The 13,521-nt window shown below is 40.1% G+C and overlaps 2 protein-coding genes across 2 annotated transcripts; one reads left to right on the plus strand and one right to left on the minus strand.

Moving 5' to 3' along the window:
* Positions 1 to 3,308: 3,308 nt before the first annotated feature.
* LOC140889693 (uncharacterized) lies at positions 3,309 to 4,516 on the minus strand. The gene is made up of 2 exons (XM_073297417.1): positions 3,958 to 4,516; positions 3,309 to 3,832 (listed from the first exon to the last, which is right to left on the minus strand). The coding sequence occupies exons 1-2, from the start codon at positions 4,514 to 4,516 to the stop codon at positions 3,309 to 3,311; spliced, it is 1,083 nt and encodes a 360-aa protein (XP_073153518.1).
* Positions 4,517 to 9,089: 4,573 nt separating this feature from the next.
* On the plus strand, positions 9,090 to 13,287 carry LOC140890456 (probable WRKY transcription factor 32). The gene is made up of 5 exons (XM_073298243.1): positions 9,090 to 9,454; positions 9,642 to 9,694; positions 10,939 to 11,642; positions 11,744 to 11,902; positions 12,632 to 13,287. The coding sequence occupies exons 1-5, from the start codon at positions 9,178 to 9,180 to the stop codon at positions 12,975 to 12,977; spliced, it is 1,539 nt and encodes a 512-aa protein (XP_073154344.1). The 5' UTR covers positions 9,090 to 9,177; the 3' UTR covers positions 12,978 to 13,287.
* Positions 13,288 to 13,521: the final 234 nt, after the last annotated feature.

Here is a 13,521-nt window from a genome sequence, read left to right on the forward strand (position 1 = left end):
TTAGGTTTTGATTGAGTTTATTACAGTGCCTTAACTTTTCTGGGTGAAGGGACGGCGCGGGCGCGCGGTTGTTGGCGCGGGCGCGCTGGGATTTGCGGGGCGTAGGCGCGGGCGCGCTGATGTCAGCGCGGGCGCGCGAGCCTCCTTTTAAAAAATATATATATATATATATATATATATATTGGGTTCTTGATTACTTATCGCTTGTTGTCTTATATTAGTTGATTAGAAACGAGGTCTCACATGTCCTCAGGGGTAACAACCTGCATCTGCCCCATTAAATGGGGTGTCCAGATAACAGAAAACAACTGGAAGTGAGCCTAACACGCTAAGTACGATAGTATGAGCATACACTATTATATGCGCATGAATACAAGTGAACTGGGTACCAAGACACTCACGTCAAGAAACTAGCTCATTGACCGGGTGTAGTGACCCTTACCAAGATCACCTACTAATCAAAAACTTAGGCATGCAATTAACTTAAAGAAATAGTAAACCAGAATTAAACTGCGGAAGAAATAACAATATACAATTCTAAGAAAAGGAATCTGCAACCCAAATAGTTATACAACCAAATTGAATACTGTATCAACCCAATACAATAAAGTAAAATCCTAGGCGAAGCTCCAGCTGAACAATCCACTGCCTATCCCCTCTTGGAACCACCCGCCTCATCCAATCGCAAACCTGTCTCATGGAATAGGATGTCCAAATACACAAAGTACGAGACGTGAGCATAAAACGCTCAGCACAAGATTATGAGTATACATGCATGCAAGTGTACCGCCTACTGACTAGAGGTCAAGAATCGAATAACAAAGACAGACCGGGCCCTGGTATGTAGCACGTTGTGCCATCGCTTCAGGAAATGGCTCACATACCGAATACCAGTGGATACTCTGGACCCAAATCGATGGTAGTCCATCCACTAACAATATAGGGTAAAACCCTACTAACAGACATCTCAAAAGAGATAGCTCAATATGCAAATGTATGCAGCATAAAATCATGTCATATAAATCATGCAGCCACATAATACATGCATACTCAGTCAGGACATCTCGAACAGTACTTTCGTACCTCAATTACTAGGCAAGCTCTACCAACTCTAAGTCCACGCCTATAGTCCGCGCTACAATGCCAAATGATACTAATATCATTATAGTGCTTTAAAAGCCTTAACTAAGCTATTGCATACTCCTAAATATTTTTAGAAAGCAAAAACTATACATTTGTCCGTCGTCAGCCCTTTGCTGTCGATTGCCACAAAACTAGGCCACAGCTCCGCTACGACGCCTGAACCGCTATGCCACTACCGGATTCCAAACGGGACGCCTAGAAAGCCCTAGATCTAAGCTTGAAGACCAAGGAATCGAGAGAAGAGAGGTGATTGGTGCACTCAAAAATGAGACTCGGCACCCCTATTTATAGACGGAGTTCGGGCCGTCTGAACCACTCTTTGGAGCCTCCGAACACGTTCGGGCCATCCGAACTCGACTTTGGAGCGTCCGAAGTCCCATCAATACGTCATCCATGATGTCATCTTGCTGACGTAAGCAATGACGTAATATTGGACTCCGATCGGGCCGTCCGAACCTGCCAACGGAGCGTCCGAACACGTTCGGAGCCTCCGATCCTGGCTTCGGATCGTCCGATCACGTTCGGAGCCTCCGTTCTTATCTTCGGAGCGTCCGAACTCAAGTTTAGTAAATGCGATTAGATCCTTAATCTCCTTATTTGGTTACGGGCTACTACACCGGGCCCAGGGTATATAACACGTTGCGCCATCGCCTCAGGAGGTGGATCATATACCCAGTGGATAATGGTGACCTGATACTAGTACATGTGTCCAACCAATAAAGGTGACCTAACACAAGACTTACGTATCCAACCATCCACAAACTCGTAGGGTGAGCGCCCTACTACAGAATACCTCTAAGGTAAAAACTCAATATGCTCATGTATGCAATATACAGTCATGACATGCTGTATATAAAGGCATATAAAATATGCAATCACATAATCCATGCAAACATACTACATGCATACTCAATCTGGATATCTCGAATAATACTTATGTACCTTACTAAGGCAGATCCTAGAAGCTCTCCTCTAGGTCCAAGGCTACCATGCAGCACTACAATACATAAATACCATGTATTAACTAGCATGTCAAACATCACCTAACATGCTCTAAAAGCCTTATTTAAACTATAGTCTACTCCCTATTTACTATAGGGAACCAAATCCATACCTTCGTCCGTCGTCAGCCCGCTGATGACGAATTCCCCAGAGCCTGGGCATAGCCTAGCTACGACCCCTGGACACCTCGCCTGGCCGCTACTACGGAAACTGCCCGTTATAAAAATACTATTTCCTACTTCAACTCTTAAAGAAAGAGTCCCGAAGTCCTTAAAATAAAGGCATAACGAGAGAGGGGAGGATTTGAATGATTTCAAATGAGGAAAACTCGACCCTTATTTATAGGCCTCGATCGGACGGTCCGACCCCGGTTCGTACGGTCCGATCTATATATGCATGACTTCCACGTCCCATGCATGCAACTTCGGACGGTCCGATCCCTCTTCGGATTGTCTGATATCCTTACGTCTGAAACACTTGTACAAACTTCTTGCCACTTGTCCTGGTGACACATCGGACGGTCTGATCCTACATATCAGATCGTCCAATCGGGTCATGTGACATCAGCAATGATGTCATCTCCCACTCGAGATTTTTACACCTGTCCCTGGGTGAGTTCGGACCGTCCGATCCCTTGATCAGATCGTTCGATCTTACTCTGAATCTGAACCCAATTGGTGCATCCGAACTGTCCTGGTTCGGACCCTCCGAACCCAGTTCAGATCCTCCGAACTTCTCGAGCCCAATAAGCCCATTAACCATTTCTCGGGCATTCTTGACCCACATCATTGGTCCGTTAAATCTTATTAAGATCCCTTAATATTGATTTATTAAATCTAATCATGATTAGCAACTTAATCTTGTAAAATGAAACCGGGCTACTACACGAACACGCAACTGATGATACCCTGACCGTAAGTCAATCTTGGAGTACACAGAGGTACCCTGAATCTGATCGAACAAATAATCAATCCGTGGCATAGGATATTTGTTCTTAACTGTTGCACGGTTCAACTGTCTGTAGCCAATACAGAGACGTATAGAACCATCCTTTTTCTTGATGAAAAAAACTGACGCTCCCCAAGGTGAAACGCTCGGTCGGATATATCCCTTATCCAACAAATCTTTCAAATGTTGTTGCAACTCTCTCAAATCTACTGGTGCTAGACGATAAGCCGCTCTGGTACAAGTTCAATGCCGAACTCGATCTCTCTGACAGGAGGAAATCCTGGAATCTCCCCTAGAAAGAAATCTGGGTATTCACAAACTATTGGTAACTCCTCTACAGGTCTGCTACCTACGGATGTATCAATCACATGGATAAGGTAGCCTTCTCTACCCGCCTCTAAATCCTGACCAGCCCTCAAAGCCGAAACCAAAGGCATAAGGGGTCGCGCTCCCTCACCATAGAAAAACCAACTATCGCCCTCCACCGAACGAAACTGAACAATCTTCTGATAACAATCCACTGTAGCTCTATAAGAGGTCAAGACATTAATACCCAAAATATAGTCAAAATCCTCCATCGCTAGAACCATAATGTTTGCTAACAACTCAGAGCCCTCAAACTCTAATGTACATCCCAAGACTAAATGCTTGGCCAAAACCAAATAACCAGTCAGAGTAGACACAAATAACACTACGTCTAGAGGCATGTACGACAACCTATAGCGCTTAACGAATCTTGCTGAAATGAAAGAATGGGATGCACCAGTGTCGATGAGAAAAAATGCAGGAGTTCCACATAAAATAAATGTATCAGCTATAACGTCCTCGTTCTCCTGCTGAATCTGATCTTGACTCAGCGCAAACACCTGTCCGGAACACGAGGTCTCTGATTGGTGCTCCAAATATACTGTCCCTGCGACCTCTGTGGAACGAAATGATGAGAACCAGAACCAGAAGCTGATCCTCCGGTAGCCTGTGGACAATCCCTCTTCATGTGGCCAATCTCTCCACAGCGAAAACAAGCTCCTGACCTGCAACACTTCTCCGCCGGGTGACGCCCTCTACAAATAGCACACTGCCCTTGACCCTTCTTTTTCCCAAAGTGGTGAACTCCACCTGAACCGGAGCCAGAAGAAAAAGATGGCATGCCCTGATTTTTGAACGATTGAGTCCTCGGACCCAAAGAGTTAGCTGGCCTGGAAAAGGAGAAAAAAGACTTGTTACGCCGAAGGCTGTCCTTCGCCTGATGGCATCGGCTCACCAAACCCTCGTAAGTCATGTCATCACCAACAGCAACACGATCATGGATCTTCGGACTAAGACCTTGGAGGAACAGGTTATACTTCATCTCGGTACTGGAAGAGATCTCTGGGCAATACGATAATAGCTCGAAAAAATTATGCTGATACTCATCAATAGTCATCGTGCCATGACGCAAACTCAGCAACTCACTGGCTTTCGTCTGTCGGAGTGCAGGAGGAAAATACAGCTTCTGAAAAGCTGTGCGGAACTCTTCCCAAGTAGCAGTGCCTCGCGCGACCACAAAAGGTGCAGATGTTGACTTCCACCACTTCCGTGCACGTCCCTCTACAAGAAAGTTAAGAGTCTCCATCTTCTGCTCCTTAGTACACCGAAATTCCAGGAAGCAATTCTCCATGCGTTCTAGCCAATTCTCTGCATCATCCGGTGATTCTCCTCCAGTTAATGGTGATAAGTACAATTTTTGCACTTATATTTTATATGAATTAACTTGGCTTTTGTTATGTATCGAGCGATATTATGCATTTTTCTTATTGTTAGTGTTGTTTGCAGGAATTGGAGTGGAAACTATTTTATTTGAATTAAAGGAGTCATAAAGTGCAAAAAGAGGTGAAGAAAAGAGTGGAAAAAAGGAAATAAAAATGCACAGACTGGCGCCCTAGCGCCGGTTACTAACGCTCCAGCGCTATACGGACCTTTCGAGAAAAAAGAAAAGTCGAAGTATCAACGCCCCAACGCCGCTTATCAAGCGCTCCAGAGCTGCACTGCATCAATTTTTGAAAAGTTTTTAGATGGATTTTTAAGGAGATTTCTTGACTTGATTGAAGGGTTACGAGGGTTTTGGGAACTAATTAAGAGATCAAGGACGGCTGCTGAAGACTTTGGAGTGCAAAAGAGCAAAAGAACTCGGTACGAAGACGGAAGACGGCGGCATCCGGCAACGGAGAAGCTTTATTCTAACTTCGTTCTAGTTTCTCTTTGAAACTCTATTTTTCTAGTTTGATGGATTGTTTGAAAAACATGTTTTATTTGATCTTTAAGTTTATCATGAACTGATTTCTTAGTCTAGAGATAGACGGATCTTGACTAAAAACCATGATTTGGATATTTTGATTTATATATTTGAATTCTTCGCATAATTTATTTGTGTTTTTCTGATTTTAATGCTTTCAATTTACTGGCCATAGATTGAATGATATATTAATTAGAGTATATCACTCGAGAGAGAGGATTTTGAATACGACATAGAAAAATACATCTTTGGTGTTTATATTGTTCGAGAGACATATAACTCCATAGAAGTCGATAGAAGAATAACTGAACTGTTTATCGAATTTAATAGTTGAGCTTGGATAGAAATATTGAGTTAGCTATTAGATACGAATTTTTGCTTTACACTTGAGAGAGGGAGTAGAAAATAATAAGGATTCTTGGCTAATAAACTAGAATAATTTGTAATTAAGAAATCATTAGAAATAAATTGTGGTGGAAAGTCAAGTGAAGTCGAACTTCTAGAATTCATATCTTATTGAATTTTCATAATGCGAACTCGTTGTTAATTGATTTTATTTCTTGAAAATTTTAGTTTTATTAAACTCAAATCATCTTCGTAGCTCTACATAGTATTAGGATTTGATTAGTTGCAAATGTTTAACATAATATCATTTTATTCATTCTCTGTGGGAACGATACTCTACTCACACTCTATTAAAACTTGACACCGTGCACTTGCGGGCACAAATATAAGCAACAAATGGCTTAGGAATCATCTGCATAAAACGATGCATACTAAAACTCCTCAATCATATTGACGATGATGATGGTGGTCCCAACGATTCCCGCGATCGTCCTCGTCACCCCAGCGTCCGCCACCGCTGTCGTGGCTTTCATTGTAATCAGCCATCTGGTCAAAGGTAACATAGGTTATCCCAAAATGGTCTTACTAAATCTCAAAATTAATGCATGCTCTGATACCAATAAATGTAGTGACTAAACCCGAAATCACTAACTAATCAGAGATTAAGCATGCAATTAAGTCTCAAATTGAAATTAACAATAATCCAACAAAAACTTAAACCATGAATACAACATACATCGGCAGAACAACCGGGATAAATAAAATATTTATACAATCCCATCGAACGGAAGGTACTAAAAGTCCAATCCAACAACCTTAACAGAAATAGGATCACCACAAAACCACAATAGCTCAACGACCGCTGCCACCAGGTCCGTCCAACCTAAGTCATGCCCCATCGAATAAGGTGTCCAACACAAAACACTTGGACGTGAGCATAAAACGCTCAGTACAGAAGTACGAATATACATATACCATGCATGCACATGCAATATAAAGGGTACTGGAAAACCTATCCAGAATACTGCTCAGTCAAGGCGCCATGGTATGTAGCACGCTGGGCCGTCGCATCAGGATGTGGCTCCCATACCATAAAACTCGTGGATATAACCGGATCCAAATTCATGGAAATCCATCCACTAAAATACAGGGTTGAGCGACCCCTACTACAGGCTATGCAAATCAAGGCATAAAAGCTCAACGTGTACATGCATGCCGCATAATATCAATCCACATAATAAATGCCACACAAAACATGCAAACATAATACATGTATATTCAACCTGGTATCTCGGATAATACGTCCGTACCTCTATTGAGAAAACCCAAGCACCCTAGCAACTCTAGCAGTCCAGGTACTCAAAATCCACGCCTATAAGCAATAATCACTATATCACTTATTGTGCTCTAAAAGCCTTAACTAAGCTATTACATACTCCCTAATCTCTATAGGGATCCAAAGTTATACCTGCATCCGTCGTTAGCCCACTGATGGCGACTGCCTCAAAACTTAGGCACAGCTCCGCTGATATTCCCGAAGCGCTCCGCCACTCCCGGCCTTCCAGTAGGACGCTTAGAAACCCCTAAAAGTCGAAAAGACTACTAGAATTGGAGAGAAAATAGAGGAAGATGCGAGTTCTGAATGAGGCTCTCAACCTCTATTTATAGGCGCAGTTCGGACCGTCCGAACTCTCCATTCAACCCCCTCCGAACACGTGTCCTGGTTGTGACGTCACTGCTTACGTAATATGATCGGAGCATCCGATCTAAGCCTTTGGAGCGTCCGATCTTAGCATCCTGTCCAATAAAATCCATATCCACTTATCTGAAAGAGATCAGATCGTCTGATCTTTCTTCGGAGCATCCGATCTGCACGGGGCCTCCGAAATTTAAGCCAAAGGCTCTGATCTGTTCGGAGTGTCCGAACTTGGTTCTAACCATCTGAACTACCCGAAACCCAAAACTCTTCCGGGCTCTTTTTGATCATTCTGAGTTCGTTCTTCAATTTTAAAACCCATTTGAAGACCTCTTAATCATGTTTTAGCTAATTAAACATAATTATACGCTTGATTAACTTAATTTGAAGACGGGTTACTACAAAATGTGACCAATTAATCAGCTCGAACGAAGTGTTAAGGTGGATGGAATTGGGAACACTGGTGTGATGATGAGTTAAGCAGCACTGAAAGCTTGGTTGGCTCCCATAGGAATAAATACTATGATTCACATTTCGAACATGCATGAATACAACATCGAGGTATCGTTTGGTAGATATGATGGGATAAATAATACATAGATAAGTAATATAATTTAATAAAAAATAAATAAAAATGATAGTTAATATAGTATTTGATTTGATTGATAGATTATAGTTTATTTGATTTGATTGATTAAATTTTATACACAAATGATAAATTATCATTTTGTCATTTTAACAATAAATAAAATATGAATAATATTATTTATAAGGGGTAATATAATAATTTAAATTCAATGATTTGATTGATGTAAGATAAATAATTAATAATTTGATTGATGTAAAATAAATAATTAAATTATGAATAAATAATATGATAAGAATAACGCGAGATTAGATAAGATAAATTATACACAGATTACTAAACCATCGTACCAAAACGATACCCGATATGATAACTTCCATCTTGAAATTTATGTGGTATTTTTATAAGACATAAAAATGAATTGATTAGATCAACATACAAGAAATTCTCAGATAAAAGAAAAACAGAATTATCAAATGAGTTTAAAGTAAAAAAACCTATGGACAGAAACAAATAGACCCACTTCATTTTTCAATACTTATGACTTTTTGGGTTGATTTTTCTATCTCAGCAATTTTTTTTTCCCGAGCAAACTCATGTTATTTTAATGTTTTCTAAATAATCTTATTGGCTTAAAAAAAAAACTTGTTGCAAATTCAAACACGTTGAATTTTTATTAGATAGAAAAATTATCGCCCAAGACATGGGTTTTTAATTTTATTTTAAGTTTACTAGTAATACTTATGTCAAAATATAGTAATGAAAATTCCTCAAAAAAAAAAATAGTAATGAAAAATGACTATAAATGGAAAGGGCAGCCAACCCAACCGGAGTCAACGAAGGTCAAATGGAATGGAATAAAGAAATCACACATAACTCCAAACCAGGAATAAATGTCCGGTTCGCGTTAAAATTAAATTATGAATTAATTTTTCTAGTGACACTCCAAAGATGTTCACGCCACTCTACTCAACCCACCCCTTCAGACCGAAATTACGAGACTACTCCCCACGGTTTCCAAACTAACCCCTTCACCGTCAGTAAAATACCGTTTCCAGAGGGGCATTTCTCGTCATTTTGAAACACACAACCAGAAGGAGAATCTGCGAATAAAAGAACTGTAATCCATCTCTTACCAGTCACAAAAGCACGCACTCACACACTGACTCTGTGTAGGATCCAGCTATGGAAGAGGGGACGAATCGGAGTTCGGAGGCTTTACTTGCGGCGGTGACCGGAAATTCGAATCCTCCAAGTGAAGAAGAAGAAATTCGAGGCGAAACAATCGGAGAAGACGATGAACGGAGGCCACCGAGTAGGGATAATGGAAATGATTTTACGGTCGAGAACGCTTCCTCTTGTGAGAGCGGAGAATCAAAAGCTATTGAATTGGGAACCCTAGCATCTGTACGGTTGTCAGGGAGTGGTTCCCAAAATAATGATTCCACTCGCAACTTATCCGGTACGTCATAAATACATCTTTTTGTATGGTTTTTCGGATTTTTTTTTTATCTCAAGTGAATCAAACGATTTGAGGTGATGGAATTGTGCGATCAAAGACTGTGTGTGTTCCGGCGTGCGTGTGCATGTGTGTGTACGACGGACGAGCGAGTGAGACTGATGATTTTGATGAATTTTTAAAATTGCAGAGGTTCCTGTGGAGTATTCTCTGCAACCTCTACTGTCAGTCGAAGAGTTAAAGGTTAGATTATTTTTTTCCTTTTATACTGTTTTTTCTCCATGGTGGGAAGCTTGATTGTTCTAAGTTCTTGTGATTGTACGAACATGGAAGAAATTGCTTTTGTTTTCAGAATTTTCTATGTGAACTGTGGTTATTAACTGTCATTCTTGTACTGGATTCATTTGATATTTGAAACCTGAATTTCTCTAATATTCACCATTACATGGTTACCTTGATTGAGTTAATTTGTTTCAAGTTGAGTAAAGCACAAGTGGAAGCTAATTAATTTCATCTCATTCATGAATCTTGAGTGTCTATCTATACATGCTTTGGAAATATTTCTTAATTCTGGATATGACTGTAAATTAGTTGTTTCCACCACTCTTTTTTTGAAAGAAATATGTCGTAACTTCTTTGTTGACGTTTCCTCCATTTTTACCTAAATTATTGCTTCCAGATAGATAAAATCATTCACATAATCACGTTATGTACCTAAAATATGCTTCAGCTAATGTGTTGAAACCTTGCTGAATGTAGCAAATTCCAATGTTTGGAATTTACCTGTTTTATGGGTCCTAAACTGAAAAATGTTGATAGAGATACATTTATTGGGTAGTCTGTATGTCCTGTTACATATTCATAGTAAACTCAGTTATTATTATATACGTCAACAGAAACAACCTTTTTTCTGTGGAATGTGATGGCTATTTTAATGATTTGATCAATTCTGAACAAGAGATGCAAATTTACTTTTTTCTCAGCTGAACACCGCCTTTACATCTTGCCTGAGTTTTGCACTATCCCATGGAAGAAAAATTAGTTCAAACGTGGGAACAAACTTGATACTGCATGTTATTTCATCTAGAGTTAGGTTTTGCATGGTAGGTATTGGTTTAGAAAACAGTGAATTCTGTTCTGGTAAACCTATGGCAGATGGAAATAAAATTGGAGTGTGCTGATGATTTCTTAAACTTTTATTGCATCAGTCTGGCCTTTGGCTGCTCAAGTGAATTAGTATGTTATCTGCATGCTTCTATTTGTTCTGAAGCACTTGATTTTGCTGCAGCCTCAGACATCACAAAAAGTGTTGTCGACTCAAACATTCTTGGCTTCATAACAGACGAGAATAATGAGATTGATGAAATTTATTCTATTTTCGTTTGTCTTCCTGCTATTCAGGAGATCTGCATATTCCAACTTTGACATGGCTTAAAATCATTGCAACTTTATTCTGGAATTTTATCTTCTTGTTTTTATTACCTCAGGACCAAGTTAAAGCAATCCATGAGGAACCCTTGAAAATTATCACTGGTCAACCTGTCCAAGCCCCGATACAACATCAGATACGGCTGTGTGATGGTCCATCCAAGCTGGAGCTGTCACCTATTTATGCCACTCAGTCTGGTTCTTCTATTCCTAGTCCATCTTCGTCTGAACAAAAGGAAGTACCAGCTGAAAATAAGAGGAATCCATGCATTGGAGATCAGGACATGGATTACTCTCCCAAACGAAAACCTTTTGCTACTCTTCCCATGCTGAAGGCCTCTTCTGATGGATACAATTGGCGCAAATATGGTCAAAAGCAAGTGAAGAGTCCAGAGGGGTTTCGGAGCTATTACAGATGCACATTTTCTGACTGTTATGCCAAAAAGATTGACTGCTGTGATCGTTCTAACCGTGTCATGGAGACTGTTTACAGAAGTCTCCACAATCATGATCCTCCCCAAAAGCCAAATTGCATCAGAGAAATTAAGGCTGCACGACCAATCATGCCAAGTAATGGTAGTGACGATACAACCCATTCACTGAGATGCCCTAGCGACCCAGTTCCATCTACGTCTTCAAAAGAAACTTTGCGTGGAATTGATCAGATACCTGAAACAAAGCAGCAAGAGTCAAGTGGATCTGACGAGACCACGGAAATCAATTTTAAGGATGAGCATGTTGATGACCCTGAATGTGTAAACAGGTAAGTTGTTAGTTACCTGTGTTTTCTTCAGTTTATGTAGTGATATCATGCCGTTCATTATTTTGACCAGATGAATTTAACTACCTTGTACAAATCTCCAGGCAGAAGAGAAGTTCTACTGCTGAATCGGAGCTTCTTTCCAAATCTGGAAAGAAACCTAAATTTGTTGTTCATGCAGCTGGTGACATGGGGATTTCAGGAGATGGCTACAGGTGGCGCAAGTATGGACAGAAGATGGTGAAGGGGAATCCTCATCCAAGGTACAATTCCAGATCCCAGTGTAACATTTTAATATTGATTCTTATGAGAATCCTGATTTCAACAAAATGGTTGGACTGTTTTTTTCCCTCCCTTGAAAATCTCGAAGGTAATTGAATATTATCTTTGGCAAGGAGTTGTGTCCACACCCCTGTGCATATTTGATTTTTGAACCACCCCGTCGGTTCGAAATCACAAACGGTGTTTCAATGATTCACTGCTACCACAAAATATTAGTACCGCATTTTAGCTTTGACCAGTATTTGGAAGGTATGAAATTAGTCTTACAAGAATGGGAAAGTGAGATGTCGATTGTTATCAAATGAAAGGACAAAGGACTACCTCAACTTCGTGAGAAAACTTTCAACTTTTAAGCAATTCTGTTAGTTGCGGAATAGTATTTGCTCCTGCTACGTGGTTTACTGCAGGGTCCAATGGTCCGTAGACCGTAAGACAAAGCGCGCTTGAGCTGGTGGGCTAATTGTTTCAGATTTCCTGTGTGGTTGCATATGTGGCCAAAACAATCAGTACAGAGTGTTTAAACTGCTGTAAGATTAAAAAATATTTTGAGTTGCACCATCGCCGGTGGCATTAATTGTTAATCATATCCCCACTTTCTGACATCCAATAAATTGTCAAGCCTATTTTCCTTATTCTTAAGTAATTAGCATTCATATATTGATTCACTGTTGGTCTGTATTTGTTTTAATAAACTCTTAAATGAATTTCAGAAACTACTACAGATGTACATCAGCTGGATGCCCTGTTCGAAAGCACATCGAGAAAGCCGTGGATAACACTAGTGCTGTAGTAATAACCTACAAGGGAGTTCATGATCACGACACGCCAGTACCAAAAAAGCGCCATGGCTCAAAGTTTGCTCCTCTAGTTGATGATACTTCTGATTCCAGCGACAGTCTAAAAAATATCAAAATGAAACCATATCAGAGTCAAACCCAACTGTCAATGGACAAAGAAAGCGATTTGACCAATGAATCAATGAATCCAGGAGGGGAGAAAACAGTGGAAACAGCACAAACCCTTTTGAGCATCGAGTTTGCAATCAAGCCAAGTTGACACTGGTGGAAGAGCTTGATAATGTGGAGCATCTCCTAATCTCTACATCTTCTAATTTAACTTGAAATTCTTTTTCCTCTTTTTTTCCTAGCTTGATATATCTTCTGCGATCGTAGGTTGATGTTCTGTGGTAATTTCTGTATGCAAAACTATTAATAATAGGTTGATTATATAGGAGAGTATGACACTGGTTTCTGTTGTATCTGTAAACTGTAATGGAGCTAGTAATCAAATGGAAAATTGAGCTGGGGCATATTTCTTGTGGGAAAGTATATTACTATTTGGAGTAGCAATTTCTTTTGCGTGTTTCGTGCAATGGCTTGCTTTCCGATGGTGTACAATAAACCTAGCAAATGGGCTGCAAGAGGAAAGGTTAACTGCTTGCTTCCATCTCATTGTAATGTAAAACTACCATTTGTGCTACACGTTGTTTGTGTCTAGATTAATAGTGTATATTACATGTTGGAAACTTTATTATTGGAGACTTCTCAATGATCAAGGGCGGGCTATTTGAGGAAATAAAAACAATAATTAATGAGATTAA

Source organism: Henckelia pumila, chromosome 3, assembly GCF_033568475.1.
Source record: "Henckelia pumila isolate YLH828 chromosome 3, ASM3356847v2, whole genome shotgun sequence".
NCBI lineage: Eukaryota > Viridiplantae > Streptophyta > Magnoliopsida > Lamiales > Gesneriaceae > Henckelia > Henckelia pumila.

Coding starts and splice junctions, on each gene's coding strand:
- LOC140889693 (XM_073297417.1), bottom strand. CDS start 4,516: ATGACTATTGATGAGTATCAGCATAATTTTTTCGAGCTATTATCGTAT. Junction 3,833..3,957: donor ACCTCGTGTTCCGGACAGGT/GTTTGCGCTGAG, acceptor CTTTCATTTCAG/CAAGATTCGTTAAGCGCTAT.
- LOC140890456 (XM_073298243.1), top strand. CDS start 9,178: ATGGAAGAGGGGACGAATCGGAGTTCGGAGGCTTTACTTGCGGCGGTG. Junction 9,455..9,641: donor TTCCACTCGCAACTTATCCG/GTACGTCATAAA, acceptor TTAAAATTGCAG/AGGTTCCTGTGGAGTATTCT. Junction 11,903..12,631: donor AAGGGGAATCCTCATCCAAG/GTACAATTCCAG, acceptor AATGAATTTCAG/AAACTACTACAGATGTACAT.